Raw genomic sequence first — 20,354 nt, forward strand, 5'->3', positions numbered from 1 at the left:
AGCCCATTTTAAGGCTCTCTGGTTCCCAGCCTCCAGAAAACAAGAACAGCTTGGGAAGCTGAGGCTCTGCTTCACACTTGAGACACCTTCCTGTACAGCACTCCTGGACACACAGATCAGCCCTTGAAAGCTGCCAGCAGCTCGTTCCACATTCCCTTCTCCTGGTGTCCCCAGCTGCAGAGCTGGAAGCACGTTACCATAAGGAGCCAAAGGATGACACCGAGCCCTGCCTACAGCTCTGAACTGAGACACCTTCACACCATGGCAGCACTCAGCCAGCCCCAGGGCCTGCAGGAACTGCTGAGTAATGGTCACTAATTCCAACTTCTTTATAGGATTTTGCAGAATCCCAGTACCACTGCCTGCACAGTTCAGTCTCAGCAACAGCAAAGATCAATTCAAGTTTTACCCCAGGAAGGACAGCTACAGCCTGCAGAGAGAACTCAAAAGGAGAAAAACATTGGAGTAAATGATTTGGCTGCCCAAATTGGTATTCCACAAGCAGCCAGTAAAGCCTCAGCAGTACTCTGAGACTTCAGCTGGCTTTTCACAGCTGCCTGGGCATTGAGATGGCAGTGCCATGGCACTGGGTCGCCCCTCCACCTCCACCTTGACTGTCCCCACAAGCAAATCATTCTGTTCTTACAGCTAAACCATCCCTCTGGCATTTTCTGGAAAAATCACATCAATGAACAACTGCATTTTAAAATTTAATTCTTAAATTTAACTGCAGGAACGTGCCTCTTCTGTATCTTCTGTCACCACCATGAGGAGGAAGATGCAGCTGTGACCAGGCAAAATGGACCAAGGCATCAAAGCAAACACAATCTCCCCTTTCCCCAGGACACAGGGAGGCACCAGCAGCAACAGCAGCACGCAGAGCCCTGAGCTCAGCTCTGGTGCTGCCGTGCAGTGAGGAAGACACAGGTTCCCAAAGGAGAGGAACAGAGAGGCAACAGCCACCTGTGTGTCCCATCAGGATGGAGAGAACGAGACCACAGCAGGGAAGAAGGGAGAAAAGAGGGTCTTTAAACTTGGCAGAACCTCCCCAAGCCAAGGTGAAGATTTAAACAGCCAAAGGCATTACAGCCAACCTCAGGCACCCTCAGCCTCTTGAGATGTTGTGATGTGAATTAACTGCTCCCTTGCAACACCTTTTGCTGTATTCAGACTGAAAGTTTCAGAAACAGGTCAGAGTCAGCAATTTTAAAATGCCAGAAACCCAAAAAACTTGGCCTTTCACTCAGGAATAAGCTCCTCTTTAGCTAAAGCTGCTATGGGTACAGGGTGCTCCCTTCAATTTTGCTCTGGGCAAAATCCTCCTTTCTGTTTTAGCCCTAGAGTATCCAAATACTTATGTTTTGGGAAAAGTCTTTGGGGAACCCTCCCTTTCCTCCCCTAATTTTGTCACTCCTGGGACACAGCAGAAGCTGTAACAAGGTTGTGTCACTGTCTCACTCTGCTCACTGTGCTCATGTTACCTCCAGCAAAGGGGAATGGCCCCAAATCCTGGGCAGTAACAGCAAATCCATCCTTCCCAAAATCCTGATGCCAGAAGTTACTCAATGGGAATGCCATTTACCTGGCTCTCACTGAGAAATCTCTCACAGGAGCAGCAGGGAGAAAAAGCATGTTGGTGTGTCAGCAGCAGATTAAGACCTCACTGCTGACAGTGTTCTGTGCACTCCTCGTCACTCTGCACCCTGGAGCAGGTGCTGCAAGGGGCAGAAGGCAACGTGGGGCTCACAAATACTCAGCAACCTCCCCAGTCCCCTTCTCTGGATCATTTTTACATCACTGTCATTAAACCACCCTGAAGATTGAAAGCACAGGCAGGCATGGATTGTCTTGTGGAATAAACCCCTGGGGATGCAGCCAACCCCCCACGTTCACTGACAGCACTGCTGGCACCAACAGCACACACAGCACAGGCATTTTAATGGAGTGAACTTTGCCTGTGGCCTCCCACCAGCACACGTGTCAGGAATTCTGCAGCAGAGCCACACAACACTGCTAGAAACGCCTCCAGAGTCATTTTTGTGTCAGGATAAATCTTCAAAAGTCTAAGGGGAGGTGTGAAGGTCCAGCTCACACTGGTTTACAACACAAACAGGTATCTCTTTGCACCTGGAAAACCTCCCCCTCCAAACCATCCATTGAGAACCGAACTTCTTGATTTGGTTACTACACTGCATTGAAGAGATTTAACCCCTGGCAGCCCCAGCTGTGGAACTCTTGCTGCTGTCCTGGCAATGAGCAAAGGGGGCACCACGGGCCACCCAGCAGGAGTCTCTTCCCAATCCAGAGTTAAGGCAGAGTACCATCACTGGCAGTTCCCAGAGCAGACAAGAGCCCTTGATTTCTGAGTCCACCAGTGCTGCTGTCCTCAGTGTCTTTATTTGCTTAGCGCCAACAAAGAGAGGCCCTGGTGGGTTTGGAGTTTGGTATTTGGATGTTCCCATAAATCCAGTGATCCCACAGCCCCACACCACAGCAACATGGGAGCCTTGTGTACTTTACGGGCTGGAGGGGAAGGATCTGCATCCTGAACAATGCAGAGGAAGGTGGTTGGGGCCCGGGGCTCCATTCCAGCACCTTCTCCTTTCGGGTTTAAGCACAGGTTGCCAGCCCCTCGTGGTGCAGGGCTGGGGCTGGTGGAGGTTTGGGTACTGTGCAGTGTCTGAAGGAGCCAGCATGTCCTGACTGAGCTCTGCCCTCGCACACAGCTGAGCAGGGAGAGAGCAAGGATGGCAGGGTCTATAAAACTGGGAGAAAGAAGTGTCAGGGAGAAAGGCTGGAACGACTCTAAGATAACAACATAACACTGGAAGGCATGTAAACAATTCTGGATCATGTTAGCTCCTTGACTGTAGGAAAAGGAATACCGACACACCTCAACTGAACCAAGAACCCTAACAATGGTTTCAGGAACACATTCTTCAGATGCAAGAGGTATTTGCAGAATTACTACCTGAAAGTTGGAAGTGCAACCCACTATGGGGAGGGGGAAGTTGTAACCTAGGGAGTAGGAAGCTGCTGGAAAACTGCCCTCAAAACCACCTCACAATGCTGCTAACAGCATCTGTGGCACAGGGATTTTGGGGTGAGGATCCCCTGGTTTGTTGTGTGCTGGCAGATTGAGCGAGGAAGATGAATTCTGTGCAGCTTTCCTATCAAATGGAATACTGACATGGATAAACAGCAGCTTTGCAGGATCTGTGCAGAGTTCTGTTTAACTGAGATCCAGAAATCCCACAGACACATCTCAGAAAGGCTTCAGAGGCTCCATGCCGACTGTGGAGTGGAGATGGATCTCCACCAGCTGAACGGGAACCCCACAATGGATATCTTTATTACTCATACCCCAAAATCACATGGGGATGAGAGGAAGAATCAATACATTCTGACTTGAGTTCAGATGGAAAGAGCCCCCAGCTTCCATCGGCAGACAGTGCAGCACCGCCTTTCCCCAGCTCTTCCCTGGCTGATCAACTTGTTTTGGGAATAAAAATCCTTTCCTTGATTTGGTGTCAGAGGGAGTTGGCTGAACTAGAACAGTTAAATGGTCAGTATGATCCCCAGCAGGGCATCAAATGCCAGGGAGGAGGTGGTGGAAGCATGCAGAGGGCAGACTGGCACAGCCTAAGCCCCCAGTGCCGGAGTTCCCTCTGTGCAAGCAGCTCCTGGGCTCCTGCAGCCTCTGCTCCCAGGGACCTGCACAGAGCTGTCGGCAGGACTGGGAAATCATTGTGCTTCTCAGCTCACTACAAGGACTCTTTCCCTATTCCTGCTTCCAGCAGCAGGAAGGGAGCATTCTGATTTCCTCCCTGCTGCAAAAGCACAGTGTGTGTGCGTGCGTGTGTGTGTGTGTAAAAATCCTGAAAAATAATTGTGCAGCACCATTGGTTCAGTCCAGAGGGAAGCTGGGATACTCAACTGTGTTTGGTGGCTTCCGAAGCGTCGCCAGCTTGGAACCAAATATTGCCTAAGGTAACATCCTCACAGTGGTTGGTAGTTCAAAGAGGCTCAAGCACTGTCTTATTACTCCCATTAAACCCATGAACAATTCGTCTCTCCCGGTCCCTTCCGCACACAAAAATTCCCAAACAAAATTAAAAAAACCCCAAAAAAAACCAAACAGGAATAAAATAAATAAATAAATAAAGGCATTCCCAAAACATTTATTTTGCTTCTCTCTTTGTCTCTCTCCAATCAGCTCAGAGACACCGATGTCACCTACCTTCACCCACGGAGCTGCGTACGGAGCGGCAGCCCTGTACTGCAGCACTCCCGTGGTCTCTCCTGCTTCTGGAAACCTGTCCCCAGAGCTGGCACTGTCCCAACCCTCCTTCCATTCCCACGGATCAGTAACTCATTGGCTATATGGGAAAGAAGTGTATCCAAAGCACACGATGGCACATGGAGGCTGCAGAAAGCATCGGGAAAGGAGAACAGAAGGGCAGCAGCTCTTCCTCCTGCCCTAACTAAAGGCTGAGCCATGGCACAACTCCCCCTCCAGCCCGACCCAAAGGGTGTCACCCCTCGCCCAGACATTCTTGTGGTGCATTACTGGCACTTTATAGCAGTCTCATATGGTAGATACATGCACATGTCTGTGTGTTACATACAAAAGGTCTGATAACAGTAAAACATTGTTCCGAGAGATATAAAAAACCCAAGGAGTTGCATTAGCCAAAAAAAGTGTTTTGTGAGAAACAACAATAAAAATGATATAACCACAGCTTTTCTTTTCTTTAAAATTAGATAAATACCCAAAGCTATGATTTCACTTGGGGCCTCTGTACCTTGACAGGGAGTCCAATGGAGTATATCTGAAGGCACTTAATATCCTCTACTCAGCTGTAAGATGGTTGCACAGGGAGCTGGGGAGCTTGGGATGTGGTTTGGGGCATGGAGGAGAGAGATGGATGAAAACAAGCCCTGAAGAGCCATGATCCACACAGCCCCAGGTCCGAAATGAACACAAACGTACAACCCAGGTGTGGAGAAGGTCTCTCTTGGAAAAGAAAACTGCCAATTGCAAAAGTCTGTGTGTTTCTATGGACAGAGCACTTCATGCAACTCTGACAGTTCATCATACACTCTTAGAGATATTTAGCTTTGTCAGTTCATTGACCTCCTCAGTCCCTGTCTCCTCACAATCATCCTTTTCCACGGCTTTGCCAAACCCGCACCTCTCCTCTGCCTTCGCCGCATCTTTCTGGAGCTTCTTGGCGGAAGGAAGGGTGTCCTTGGCTTCTGAGTTATCTGTGCCATGGGCTATCTTATCAGAATTCTGTACAGAAGGCACCAGGTTGGCAATCTCATCTGTCGGAGACCGCCCAATGCTGCCATCCACTTGAACCCGAATGTCTGGAGAGATGGACAACTGGTGATGCGGCACGATCCCGTTGTCCATGCACTTGGGGTAAAGGTAGGTCTTCATCTGACCCTTCCCCTTCACATTGACCGTCCCCCTGTAGTCAAAGTCATACCCCATCTTGTTGAGGATGCGGTAGCTCTCCTCACTCACCTGGATGCGGCACTCGACGCCGGTGGTGTCCATCCTGCTCGCGATGTTCACGGTGTCCCCCCAAATGTCATACAAGAGCTTGGTGGTGCCGATGACCCCGGCCGTGAGGGGGCCGTGGTTAAAGCCGATCCGGAGTTTAAAGTTAAACCACAGCATGTTGTTGTTGAAGTCATCCACCACCCGCATCATTTCTTTGGCAAATTCAAAAAGGGTCTGCAGGTGCCCGTGGGGGTGGCTGCTGTCCTGGCACTGCGAGGTGTTCAGCCCCGATGCCGCCATGTAGGTGGCCCCGATGGTTTTGATCTTCTCGATGCTGCTGTAGTGGGGCTTGCTCAGCAGCTCATCGAAGTCCCCGATGAGCTCGTTCAGGACTCGGTAGCACTCCTTGCCACCCTCGTAGTTCTCCTCGTAGAACTCGCTGAAGTTCACGATGCTGGCAAAGATCACCCCGCCGCTGTCGTGGTTTTTGGAATAGCTCTGGGACACCTTCAGCTGCTCGGCCACGTGGTAGGGGATGATATTCCTCAGCAGCCAGTCAGCCTGATCCCTCATGCTCTGGATCTTGGTGCGGTGCAGGTCGGCCTCCACGTCCCCGTGGTAGTGCAGCCGGTAACTGACCTCGAACTCGCGGTTGAGGAACCAGACGAGCAGGAGCAGCAGGAAGGACACCAGAACCACCTCCTGGCCGATCAGCTCCGCCGGCCGCTGCGCCTCGCTCGGCACCGAGCTGTTGCACGGGCTCTTTCTGGAGCTGCACAGAGGGGAGAACACACAGGTGCATTTTAACTTAGGGCATTGCCATCCCTGCCCCACAGTTAGAAATGCTGGAAAAGGAAGTATGGGAAGTACAGTTACATACTGAATTATAAAATATTCATTGAGAACTTCATCTGCTGTTAAGGAAATGCCAAAGAATTAATTTAATTCTTAAACTCACCAAGTACTTCCTTAAACCCACCAAGTATTTCTTTATCATCATGTTCAGTGGCACAGCCCAGTCCTGTTTTAAGGACTTCAAGAAGGAAACAGTTGTTATTATATCTAAATATATAACTAAAAACACTGCATGTAAAAAGGTACCTCTGTGTGTGTTTAGGTATCTGAGTGCACTGAGTGTCTGTACGTGGGGGTGTCTGTGAGTTTTGTGGAATTTATCTGCTTTTGTATTTTTTATGACCTCCAATATTCAGAACCAGCTGCTTTACACTCCTGTGGCTTTCCCCTGTGTTCTCACCAAGGACCAGGAACCTTTGCCACATGCCTTTAATGCTACACACGAAGGGTTTGGGAGAGGATAATCCTGTAAAAGACACATTGTGGAGAACCCCATGGCAGGTGTTGGAACTTCATGAGCTTTAAGGTCCTTCTGACCCAACCCAGTCTGGGGTTCTGTGAACTGCACGGAAGTGGGGAACATGGCTGTGCTGACATCTTTTCTGTGATAAAATCACTTCAGCTTTTCATGGTGGAGACAGAAAGTTTCTCCAAGTGCCAAGATTACATAAAATAATCAAAAATTCCAGTCTGCCATAGACTGGGAGCAGTATTTCAGATCCTTTCGACAGTTCACTGCCTGCCTGTGCAGATTATGAGGCGCTGATGGAGCATCTGCCAGTGCCAAACCACCCTGAACGAGGAGACATCTGCACTCTCCAATCTCAACTTTCTGCAGAGATGCAAAGACACAAATTGAATCTGAGAAGGCCCCACCTATGCACTCCCAGAAGCGAAGGCTGAACGCAGACAGCTTGGCATGCAGTCATTTCTGCAGGGATCCAACTGCATTTTTTGGATAAAATGATGCCAAAGCTTGAGATTTGATATGAGAAGACATGCGCTGAAGTTTTTTGAGTTAAGAGATGGTTTGAAAAGGGAAAGCATCACATCAACCTTTCTCCTGGAGAGCCAGAAAGGAATCCACACTCAGCACCTGCCCGCATTTCTCTGGGAAGGCAGGAAGGGATTAAAACTCAGCACAACTGGAGCAACAGCTCAAGAAGAGAAGGCTGAATTTGTTACTGTAACATATGAAAACATTCCTGAGTTAATTTTGTTGCCTCATGTCCATGGGGGACAGCTTTTCACTTTGGATATATTTCAGAACTGAACTTTATTACAGGCACAATTTTTTTTTCTGAGTTTCATTCTCAAATACTTGATTGACAGGAAAGTGTGATGAAACAAAACCACAGCACAGCTGTGAGACAGATGAACGTGCCCCATATCCAAAAACATTTCTCCGTGCCATAGTCTTTGTATCTGTTCCCTTTTTTACAGAAATCCTATGGGGGGAAAAGTTTCTGGTGAGTGAAATATTTCCAATACAGAGTGTGCAGGCTGAATTTCAGATGAAAGATAGGACAGATTACATTGAAAATTACTTCTTTTGTTTTCTACCACAAATATACTTCTCTCAGGAGAAGTGAAGGTGTATTCATTTTATTCCCTCTTCACAAGGGGACCATGAAAGGAGGAGATGTCCCAACTCAAAGTAGAGCCCCACCATCAGGTTCCTTGCTGTACCAAGACACTCCTTCCTCCCTGATGCTCAACAGAACCTCTGTTATGAACCTGTTTATTTCCTCCCTTGAAAGACAAGTCAGAGACAGAGACAAAGATATGGTTTAGTGGGGGCCTTGGCTGGGCTAATGGTTGGACTTGATGACCCTTGTTGGTCCCTTTTATTCTATGATTCCCTGATCTTGGAGGTCTTTTCCAGCCTAAATGATTCCATAATTAATGACCAGAAGGGAGCAATTCCTGAAATACCATCCCCGCTAATCCCCCTATTTTGGAGGTGACAAAATGCCCTTCCAGCTTGATGGGCTAATAAAACAAAATGATGTAGGTAAGAGAAAAGATCCTGGAAAGTAAGAAGAGGTGAGGGAAAGTGAGGAAGGAATCTGGATTAAGGAGCACAATTCACGTTCTTCTCTGAATCTGAGTTCATTATTTCACACATCCTGTGGGCAGAGATCTGTGGAAGGATCTGAGCAATGACTCTGTTACTGCTCTGAGAGTAAGAGTTTGATCCAGATAATCCCCTCTAACATCAGACATTCCTGCCACAGGGATTTATTTAAGCCATTAAGGGCTTTTTATTTACAGTTTGCTGTACAAAACAGTCCCAAAGTACTTTAACTCCTCTGCAGTGAATGAGGTGAGCACCACAAACATTCTGTGAGGAGCAGTGGAAGGCAGGATCTGCCTTTAGGGAAGGAGCTGCTGCCTCCCACTCCCCATTCCTGGAGCTCTCCATGATCTGCTCAGCGTGGCCTGAGCTCGTTGGCCACGTGGCTGCAGCCCTGAGATGTGCAGGGAGTGACTCTGTGCACTGACCCCCTGCCATGAATGGGGAATGGGGTGGGATCCCTTCTCCAAAGCAGGTCATTTTTATCCCATTGTGGATCAGTATGGAAAGCCCTGATCCCAGTCTGAAGGAGAGAGCAACTGCATCACCCTCATCTGGAATTCCAGCCTGAGGATGTTGCAGTGACCAGGATACAGCACCTACAGGGCTGAAAATCACCTAAATCACCTCTCCCAGGCAGCAGCCATGACCTGGAGTCATCCTTTGGAACAAAAAGGAAAACTCTCCCACACTTCCAACAGAAAGAATCAACCCCCCCTACCCAATCTTTCTCAAGTCTACTTTTTATGAGGTGCTGCAGCAGAAAACTGATTTTAAAAATCATTCAAATTGAGATCTTGAGCTGACAATGTTTCTTTAACTCAAACTGGTGAAATGCTGCCTGGCACAGCCCCCTCACTATTAACTTGGCACCTCCATCCAGGCTGTGAACATGGAACAAGTGAGACTCCAGAGATAGAATCTCCTTTGGCTTGATCACAAATCATCAAGATAATGGTCTTCCACTTACAGAGCTTTCTGGAAAGCCAGTTTGCTTCTGAGCCAGTAACCCCTGTTTGGATTTGGATATCTTGCTATATTGAAAGAGGATGCCTCTGCCTGCTAAATCTGAGAGAAGAATGCAGGGAGGAAAGGTGTGGAAAAGGGGATCAAACTGCTGCTGTCAATGGAAAACATGCAGTGGATGCCTACAAACCTTCCCTGCACCCAGGTGATTGCAGCCTCCACTCAAGTGGCCAACTGCTGCTCCCCCTTGAGCAGCCACACTGGAAAGTGGCACATCCCACCTGCTCTGAGGTGACAAGGAATGAAAATGGGAAATGTTTCCTGCTTCAAAGACAAAGTTCATGGTTGTATCCTTTGGGCTGCCTGGAAAACAAGGGAAACTCCACGTTTATATTTACAGACAGTCCAGAGATTAACTCTGTGCTAAGGCTTCATTACCATTACAACTGTCTCTCTTCCCAGGCAACATTAATATTATCTCTATTCTTGATCAAGGAAAGGGAACAACCTCATTAAGGCAACACACAAGCTAGCCCTCTCAGAACATGGGAAAACTTCAATGCTGAGTGGGGTAAGCAAGGAACCTGATTTATGCAATTCTGGCAGAAAGCTGCAGTAAAAGGTTTTGTTGGGCTAAGAGAGTTTCACCTTTTATTAGTCCATTACCAAAAAAAAAAAGGGGAATTCTATACTCTAGAAATGTGGTATTCAATAATATACAGCATAAAAGCCCTGAAGAAAGAAGCCAAATTCTGTTTAATGGCAGAAGCAGAATAGGATTAACTCCCAGTTCTCTCTTTTAACTTCCAGTGTTTGTTAATGTCCAGGTTTGGGCAGGGTCAGGCCAGGGGAGCTGGTCTGAAGGGCAGAGCTGAGCAGAATCAGCACATGGGTCTCTTCCTCAGCGGAAGGAGCACAGACAACATCCTAATAAAAAGTGAAAAATGAAGTTTAGAAATGTTTAACAGGTGACATATTTTGGTCACTGCCTTACTTGGCCTTTAGACCACCAGCCAAGCCTTGTAAAGGAGGGAAAGCCTCACTCCACAGCTGCTCACCAGAGACACCTCCATGGTTTGGTCCTCAGCAACTCTCACCTTCCCCTGTCATCAGTTAGAAGCTACATATTTATGGGAGAAAAATATCTGCAGGAAAACAGTGCTTGACAGGTGATCTTTTCACAGATTTGTGTCACTGTGGGGAAGACCCAGTTGTCAAAGATTTAAGGCAGGATGAATTATTGATCAGTGATTAGCAGCTGGCCAGGAGCCTTCTGAGCTGCTGGGAAAGAGGTTTGTAATTCTGAGCAGCACAAAAGCTTCACAAACAAAAAATAAGGATCCAAACTAAGGCTGATCCTAAGATACTACTGGAGTGATCAGCACACTGATGTTTACAAAAAAAACAAAACAAAACAAAAACACCCAAACCAAACCAAAACAAACAAACAAACAAACAAAAAAAAAAACAAACACCAAACCCAAAAGCCCCCTCTATTCTTTTGGCTTTAAATTTCCATTCTGGATTCAAGGAACTGGAATTCTGTTACAAAAAAGAACTTTCATTAATCAAAACCAGGAAAAAGAAAAACCCATGCTAGAAAAGCCAGAGCCCCCCAAACTCCAGCAGTGTAGGAAGTGCTGAGTCCTTGGTGAAGAAATACCCCAGGAAACTCAAAGCAACACTGCTCTCATCCCTCTGTACTAAACCCCACGTGTTTTCTAAATTACCACAGCATCTGTGGAGATGAGAGTTATTAGAAAGGAATTTTGTTTTGACACATCCTCCCAGGACAAGCAACAAGCTCCTGAAAACCCCTTTTAGATGCATTACCAAAGTCACACATCCACAGTTCAGTCAAACCCAGCATGGCCCAAATATTGCCCCCAAATTTGCAATGAGCAAACACACACTTGTCTAATACCAAAGACCAGCAAAAACACTTCAAATGGTATTGCAAAAACTTGCAATAAACCCATGAGAAACTCACCACTGAAATCACCAGAGTGAATCTTTAACACACTTATTTTAAGGGGCCATTAATTACCCAGGAAGGGATTTTTGTTTGCTTTGAAAGGCTGCAGGCTAAAATTTCTTTTGCTCTCAATTTTATGACTCCCTGCCCTGCCCAGGCAAGGGGACAGCCAGGCCCAGACTGTCACACCCCATCCTGGGAGGGCAGCTGGCTGCACATCCAGCTTTCCCACAGGAAGCTCCTCTACACCAGGGAATTCTCACCTGCCCAGCTGTGAGAGCATCCAACTCCCACTGCTTCTGAATGGTGCAAATCAGCCAAGGAAATCAAACAAACAGCTCGTGGTGGACAGATAGTGCTCTAAAAACTGCTGCTACTGGAAAAACAGATGCTGTTTTAAATAGTTCCTCCATAGTTCTATTTCCTAGAAATCCAATTTAAGGAGAAAATATCATTACACAACTCTGTGACTGCAGCACCAGCCCTGATGAGTTTTGGTCATACCCAAGTAATCTGTAAAGGAAATGACACGAGGAGCTTAAACACAACTTGCTGAACCAATTTGTTGAATTCCCAAGTTATTACTGTGGATGCAAAGTTTTGCTACATGTAATTCACTGAAAATGTTTCTATCCCTGAATATAAAGATGGTAATTTTACATAAAGCTTACCTAAAGTTCTGTGCCAAATCTAGATGAGGAGCTTCCATGGAGCTGAAATGAAAAAAACACTGATTTCAGAGGGAAAGCTAAAGCAATACACAAACCATCCTCCAGCATTCCAGACAGAATTTTCAACTTCCTTATAGCACAGACCAAGAACTGCGCTGCAGACCTGATAACTGCACACAAACTTTGTCTGAACATGACTTATCTGCTTGGAAGAGAGAACCAGCCAGAGCTGCAAATCCCTGTAAAGGGAAACTGGAACTTTGTAATGCCTGCAACAAGTAATTGTTAAACAATCCCTCTTACCTGGAAATAGGGAAAAGCAACCCCAGAACTCTAAGACTCCATTATGCCTTCATCTTATGTGAGCACACAGCACAAATATTTTAAACATAAAGCACAAAGACACAAACCCCAACAATTCCAAACAAAAACCGAAACAAAAAAAAACCCAAACCAAAACCAACAAAACAAACCAAACCACCCAAAACAAACCAAACCTCCCAAATCCCCAAGACCCTAACACAGAACCTATTTTTAAAGATGCCATTAGAGAAAATAAGTAATTCAAGCACTTATTTACTTGTATTACAATTTTTCTACTGCAATCAAGTAGCAAGAGAGTATCAAACTCTCAGGAAACTGGAAAAGGAAGTAGAAGTGCAGAATGGATCTGGCTGTGGGGCAGACAGGGCTGCAATTGCCACCGTGACAAAAAATATTATCAGAATCATGGTAAGAGATGAAAAAAAAGATGATTATTAACAAACAGAAGCAATGGGTTTCACTGACTAAACCTGTGTGACTCTTATTCAGGATCAGTTCTATCAATCACTGTTTCAGTTGAACAGCTCTATTATTTGAAATATTTATTTTTGAGGGATGAAACAACAACATATTCCAGGATTTCTGAACCTTGTCCATTAATGGGCACTGCTGCTCACACCACAGGTGGAAATACACCATCATTAGTAACATTTATTAGGAGAATGGGGTTTTCCTTAACATTCACAGAGCCCCTTTAGCACTCAGCAAGAGCTGAGGCTGTGACCTGACACAACAGCAAGGTCTCCACCCCTCACCTTTGGAAGATCCATTCCCAGTCCCTCAATAAAGCTGAAATGCAGGGAAAATCCCCAGTTCTGTGTCTTTCTCTCTGCACAAAGTCCCAACACAGAGCTTGTCCAGGAGTGTATTCCATGACCCCCTTTACCAGGCTCTGCCAGGAGCCCCCAGGGAGCTGCACTGGGGAAGGAAGGAGCTCCAGGAACTCCTGCTGGGGGGAATCAGGCAAGAGCAAGCAGGGAATCAAGAAATGGCATCAAGGGTCTGCTCTCCCCTAATTTCCCTGGAAAACCAAACCTGGGGTTGTTTGGAGCCAGGGGGTTTGGGCTCTGCTCCCAAGGAACAAGTGACAGCACAAGAGGAAACAGCTTCAAGTTGTGCCAGGGGAGGTTTGGATGGATACTAGGGAAAAAGTTTTAAGTAAAAGCCCTGGCACAGCTGCCCAGGGCAGGGCTGGAGTCCCCATCCCTAGGGGGATTTAAAAGTCCTGTGGATGTGGCACTTGGGGACATGGGTCAGTGGTGGCCTTGGCAGTGCTGGGGGAACAGCTGGACTTGGTGGCCTCAGAGGGCTTTTCCAAACTCAAGGATTCTATGATTCCATGACTCCCAGTGAAGCTGTAGCTGGTCAGTGAAAGCACCAGTTCTACAAAGGGAAAAGCCACAGGGAGAAATCTTTGTGACTGGGAGAGGGCCACTCAGTGCTGGGGGACAGATGGGGGATCACTGGGACCACTGGAATCCTAAACCCAATGGAACAAATCCATGAGGAGACAAGGGAGGCTTCACAACCAAACACTCCTGCACTGCAGCTGGAGACAACTCCCCTGCCCTCCTTGTCCAAGTCCTTCGCAGACAGACAAGAAAGGGATTTTTCTGTAGTCAGTATGATTCAGAAATCATCTGTCAACCAATTCCAGCTCCAGGATATTTTTTCCCCAGGACTTTCTCCCTTCAACCCTAACAGACACCTCAAACCACAGATGTGATCAGGTGTAAGAGGTGAATTTTATTCTCCCTTTTTTTAAAATATAAATTTGATCAAGGTTAAAAGAGACCACTGAAGACACTTAAAGAGGCAATTAAAGCTAAATACTCACTAAAATATGTATCTGCAAACTCTTTTTGGTTTGTTTGGGGGTTTTTTTCATGTTTTTCACCTTATGATTCAGCAGGTCTCTGAAGAAGAGGAACTGACTGATTGAGGAGAAGATCTTGCTAAGTCCATCCCAAGGGAGGGTCTTAAGCCACTGAGAAGTGCAAGTTGATTATAAAATTTTGCCAATAGGAGTAGAAGGCTGGAAGGACCCCCTTGACTCTCTTGGCAAGAAAACAGCAGGAGAATACTGCAAACAAATTCTCCTTGCATAAAATCATTTATCGGATGAAAACTGGAAAAATTTAAGGTTATTGCACAGAAACTGCATTATCTTGGTTCCTCTGGTTACTGTTCTGCAGAGTCCTCTGAAAAGGCAGGAAACTGAGAATGGAACTGGCTATTAGATCCCATTAAACCTAAGCACCAGCCTTCCACACTGGAAAATGCACTGAGGAAGGAGGTGCATGAAGAATATGTGGTTCCTAAGGGCAAAAATAAATCCAGAGGGGTGTTGGGGAGCAGTTGGGCTCTCTGGCACCACCAAATACCTGGGAAATTCCTTAATAAAATAAGATTTTCAAACTAGTGGTGAAAGGCAATTCTGTGGGTCTGTAACTGTGTCCTAGAAACACATCAGGAAGCACAGAGTGTCACACAGAAGAGGGCCCTCTGAAATCCTTAAATAAAAAAATAATGAAGAAATAAAATCATTAAGGCTGGAGAAAGTCATGGCAGACAGCAAAGTCCTGTGCACCAGCCCCTTGTTTCCCTGGGAGAAGCCCAGCTGTGCTCACCTGGAGGGGCACAAGGAGACGTAGAGCAGGATGAGCAGCACTGCTCCCACCACGGTTGCCAGCAGGGATCTCATCCAGGAGCTGAGCTGGCAGAAGTTACAGTACTGCACAATGGTGATGAGAATGGCACAACACATGAACATGGTGTACTGCAACAGAGAGAGAGAGGGGGGTTAGCAGCTGCCCACAGCCACGCTGGAGAATTCCTCCTGGATGACGGGCACAGGAAGTGATCCCACGTGAACACGGACATCTTCCTTTCCAGCAGCAGAAAACCTTTAGCACTGATGGTTTGTCACTGGTTTCCCTGGATTTCTATCACACAGCCGTTATTTCAGCGATGTCCAGAGCCTCCAGCTTACCTTGGTCAAAAGCTCAGTGCCTCTTCTCATTCAAAAAAGGGGAAAAAAAGAAGGTGAAATTCATGGCAACCCCTTCTCCACAGCTGGGGTTAGATCCTGCCTGCTTTAAACTGAATACTGAAATTCCATTGCACTGGAAATGCAGAGTGCAATTTCACCCACCTGCCTGCTTTTAGGAAGACTCCTCAGAGAATGTTCCCACACTGCCCTGTAACAGCTGAGTCCAGGGAAGGAAGGATTGCCTCAGTGACAAAAGGCAGCTTCAGTCACTGGCAACTCACACTTGTAACATGACCACTTGCGGCAATTTGAAAGGACAAGCTCACATTTTCTGTTCCAAATGCCTCACCTCAAAACCCTTTTACCTCTCCACAACTTGACTGGAGAAAGGAGAGGAAGTGCAGGACAGATGCATTGCTCAGAGCACCTTCATTTCCCCAAGTACAATCTCACAGTGCTCAAAACTCTCAAGTGTGCCAATGATGTGCCAATTTTGGTTTCCCAAGAATATTCACGACCATCCAAGCTAAACCAGAGACCCCATACTTGGATTAAGGAGTTCTGGTCTAGCTTCATGCTTGTGTTACAGAATCAAATGATCATTCTCTCCCTTTCTCTCCCCTTTTAGGTGTCCTGTGCAGCTGAAGTGCAGACTCTGCAGCATGGCAGTCCTGTGGCATAACAAACAAGCATGTGATTGAGAGCAGACACAGTGTATGGGAAAAATCCTTACATAATTCACCATTTTTAAACCACAAACAACAATTGTTGATTTTTGAATGACTTAAAAACGGATAAAAGGAATTTCAGAAGTGTCCATAAAAAACCCGTAACTTAAACTTACTTTTTTCCCCCCATTTCAGGTCTCCTAAAGTGGCAGAGCACTGCTTCTCACTCCAAGTGATGCCCCAGCATGAAGCCAGCCTATAGAGGGTCAGGATGTGCTGGATTTTACTATGAATGCATGGCTTTGGAAAGTTTGGTTTTTTTTCATGGCTGTTTTTGTTAATTTTCGTTTTAATTATTTTATATCCAGGCAGGGTATAAAATGCTATGAATAAAAAAAACTTTGCAAAACCATGTCATAGTAAAGGAGGACACTTACCTGACCCTCTATAGATTGACTCCATTTCCTAGAGCTCCATGAGTGTGGAAACACTGAGCACAAGCAGAGTTGGGACATCACTTGGAGAGTGAGCCAACAGCCCCACGACTCTGGAGCACCTGCAAGAGGAAAGAAAGCAAAGTTCATTCTCAGTCTGGTGATGAAAATCACCATTTTACTGCTGCTGCCTGAAGTGTTTTGACTCAAGCTGACCTGCTGCATTGAGAACACACTCATAAAGTGGTTCTGATATTATCTGAAACATCTGGAGAGATGATCAAGGATGGTGATGAATGCGATGGTATCAAAATCAAATGGACAGATTTGAGAGACTTGAAGGTTTTCAGCTCCCTTCCCTTGAGGAAAACATTCCTATGGTTAGTTTACGGATAATCATGGAGGGCAAAGACCATCATTAGACTGAATGAACAAACAAATCAATTTACAGCTTAAAAATGCTTCCCTAAAGCTCCAAAAGGTAGAAGCTGCAGAATGATCTTCAGCATGGGATGGAACAGAATGTCAGCCACACCCTGCTGTGACTGTGATAACCACGGGATGTGTGTTTAAATCAGCAAGGACTAAAAAATGTGTGGTCACATGTTCCCATGGAACAAACAGCCCCCAGTACCCAGGAATAAGCTGTGATAGGAAGAGTGAAGAGGATCTGGTCATTACCTACACCCAGGGCCCTGGAATAGCAAGAGCTTTGTGAAACAAAATTCCCTGAAGATCCTGGAAAGGAAGGATTGCACACTGTGCTGCCTAAGAGAAACCTGCAGAGAAACAATCTTTCATCTCCAGCTTGAGGCCATTTTGTTCACAGTTTTTAAGCCTTGATTTTATGCTACAGTTGGCTTTTAAATTAAACTGTTCTCCCCTCTCCTCACTGTTGCCCATGGCTGGAACAAGAGGTGCCTTCCAACCCAAACCATTCTGTGATTCTGTGGATGTTTAACCCCTTGTTCTCCCCTTCTGAGTGCTTTTAATAACAGAGACACCAAATACCCTATGGATCTCTGTGTCTGGGTTAAACATGCCAATTTCTTTTCATTCCTTTCCAGAAGGCAGTTATTGCATTCCTTTAACCATTCGCACAGCCCCTGCAATGGCCATTTCTAGGTACCAAGTGCTCTCTCCTTTGAGCTCCTTCATCTCACTCTGCAAAGCCAAAACACCCCTCACTAATCCTGTTCCTACTGTTGAGGTTCAGTGATACAGCTCCTCTGACTCCAAATCCAGCCCAGGACAATAATCCTGAGATAAACCACTTGCATTATCTCAAAAAAAATTCCTGCAGAAATGCTTGGTCTAAGAGAAAAAGGTATGCAAGCCCAGGAGTTTCTAGGCATCCTCTCGCCTTTTGTTGGAGAGTTTTCACCATGGCTGTGTTTACATAACAGACTAGGAATTCCATCATCCACAAAGCCCCATCCCTCCAAGGGATCTGTATCAAACAGATGTAAAGCAGGAGGGAGGTGGAGGAAGGCAGGCAAGCAACAAGCTTTGGTAGCTCCAAACAGTCACTTTAGAGAATGGAGTTCAACAACTTACATGTATATTTGTTTCAAAATCAGAGGTGAAGTGTGAAAAAACTGCAAGAGCTGGGAGAGAAACCAGGATTGCACCGAAGAAGTGTCGAGGCAGCCAGCCAGAAATCACCTCCAGGAGACGCTTGGTGCAAGTCATCACCTCCTCCAGGAAGAAAGCCATCCTGGAACACAGGAAAGCAGGGATCCAGGCATTAATGGCAGCACACCTCCTTGTACCCCTCATTTACCTGTAATAATACACCTTCAAATCCTTCACTTAGGCTCTGTGAGCAACCAAGGTGCCACAGCACCTGCTGGTGACTCCAGGGAATAATCCAGCCCGGCTGCCAGATGCCTGTGTTTGCTCCGGTGAGGAGGGGCAGCAAAGGGAGGGAGAGCCTTGGCACGGTGGCTTTGAGGAAGCAAACTGAAAGCCAAACTTCACTTCCTTGGAAGGTTAAGCAGAGGGAAGACTCCTCCATTCATAAATAAAGCAGGCAGGGAGAGGGGAAACTTTCACAAGTTAAAGCTACTGAAAATAACACCAGGAACGTTTTTGAGGAGCAGGGCAGCTCCAGCACCCATCACAATGCAACCCAAACCAGTTCTCCCAGTTGCAACCAGCCAGTCTGCAGGCAGGCTCCGTTCCCTGTCATTAGGGAAGGAGAAGGGGAAGGGGAGCGTGGGCTGCGAGCTGGCAGCAGCCGAGCTGGAGGAGCTGAGCCCGGCGAGGCCAGCTGGCACCGCCCAGCTGGGTCCCAGCGGCCCCGCGGCAAGGAGCCGCTCTCGCCCGGAGCTGCCGAGAAAACCACGGCCCCAACCTGTGAAAAGCTGAAGGAGCCAACTGGAAGAGCTCTGGAGAGCAGCTTACCGGAGATGCTTCTAAATGAGAGCAGATCTAATTGCTAAAATGAATAAGGGAAGGGAAAAGGATGCTCAGTGCTCAAGGGCATTGCACAGAAAACTAGTATTTATCCACAGAAAGAAATCCCTGGGATAACTTCCTTCTCAAAGCTCAACATCAGTCACTTGAGAAAAACTGCAACTGCTGTTCAAGTGCCTAATTATTTTTAAGAAGCTGTAAAAAGGTGGTGGAGCACAGTTAGCTGCAACCAGAGCCATTAATGGCACATGTGGAATTAGGAGACTCAGGCTGAGCAGATGATTCTGGACTACAGAGCCCAAACAGTACAGAATCACACCTTTTGTTTGGACAGAGATGCTCACAGCTGAAAAAAAAAACCCAAGCCCACCCACTAAATATGAAACTCCCAGTCTCCAAAGTCACATAAATTAACCCATATTGTTACTGTTGTATTTTTTTGAAAAATCTTTTTGCCCAGGATTTTTTTCCTGGGAAGGTGAGAAGTCTCAGAGAAAAATGAAAACAATAATTATTTGATTTGCTTTTTCTGGGTTTTTTTGCTGTGGAATGTGTTTGGACATTATTTACCAACAGGTGGTTGTTTCATTGGTTGCATGTGAATTGTTTTTACTTTTTTGGCCAATTATGGGCCAGCTGTGTCAAGACTCTGGAGGAGAAAGTCACGAGTCTTTTATTATTATCTTTTAGCCTTCTGTCTGTATTTTTAAAAATTCTTTAGTACAATTTTAGTTTAGTATAATATAATAATAAATTAACCTTCTAAGAACACAGAGTCAGATTCATAATTTCCTCCCTTCGACGGGGGTCTCAGAAAATACCACACCATATCACCTATATCTCTGAAAAGAGAAAAGATACCCACTCATTTTAAACCCTGTTGTCCGAAATACCAGGTTTTATATTGGATAAAAGCCTGACACAAACCAAGCTGAATTTAAATTTCTTTATGCTAGTTTGACACACATTCCACACCTTTAAATATAAATTGTTTGTGAATGAGATTTTAATTCTCCCGTCTGGAATTCTGTGAATTGCAATCACAAGTATTTTGTGAAGCATAAAGAACTCTTCTCTAATTGCATGTGTTAAAATCTGCACATTATACTTAAATGCCTGGAAAAGGAGGAATTTGGGAGGATGGAATACACTGTAATTCATCGGGAGCCCACGAGAGGGTGCTCACAGATCTGCCAGTTCCCAGTTTAATGGACTTCCATTCACACCAAAAATTCTAACTGTATTCCATCGGAAAACCGAATTTCCAGCAAAGCATTCAAAACTGGATGGAAAATATTTAAAAAGGCTCTCTAGAGTTAGAGCTGAGGTTTCTCCAGGGTTACAGACTGTCAGAACTGTGCCCAGCGCTGAGTACTGAATCACCCCCAACTCGCCACCTCTGCCAAGGAAGCCCCATTGCCCCATTCTCCAGCAGCCGATGGAGCGGGACTGGCATCTCCAG

General features: G+C 46.2%; 1 protein-coding gene across 3 annotated transcripts in view; it reads right to left on the reverse strand.

Moving 5' to 3' along the window:
- Positions 1-4,161: 4,161 nt before the first annotated feature.
- The window catches only part of ADCY9 (adenylate cyclase 9), an 83,490-nt gene continuing 67,297 nt past the window's right edge, over positions 4,162-20,354 (reverse strand). For all 3 annotated transcript variants that reach the window (XM_041462681.1, XM_041462682.1, XM_041462680.1), the window contains 4 exons: positions 18,032-18,191; positions 15,011-15,159; positions 12,057-12,098; positions 4,162-6,284 (listed from right to left, as the gene is read on the reverse strand). In XM_041462681.1, coding sequence (XP_041318615.1) covers positions 5,096-6,284; positions 12,057-12,098; positions 15,011-15,159; positions 18,032-18,191 — 1,540 coding nt within the window. In that variant the 3' untranslated portion in view covers positions 4,162-5,095. The remainder of the gene's footprint in view (positions 6,285-12,056; positions 12,099-15,010; positions 15,160-18,031; positions 18,192-20,354) is intronic.

This window comes from Pyrgilauda ruficollis, unplaced genomic scaffold (assembly GCF_017590135.1).
Source record: "Pyrgilauda ruficollis isolate IOZ18807 unplaced genomic scaffold, ASM1759013v1 scaffold16, whole genome shotgun sequence".
NCBI lineage: Eukaryota > Metazoa > Chordata > Aves > Passeriformes > Passeridae > Pyrgilauda > Pyrgilauda ruficollis.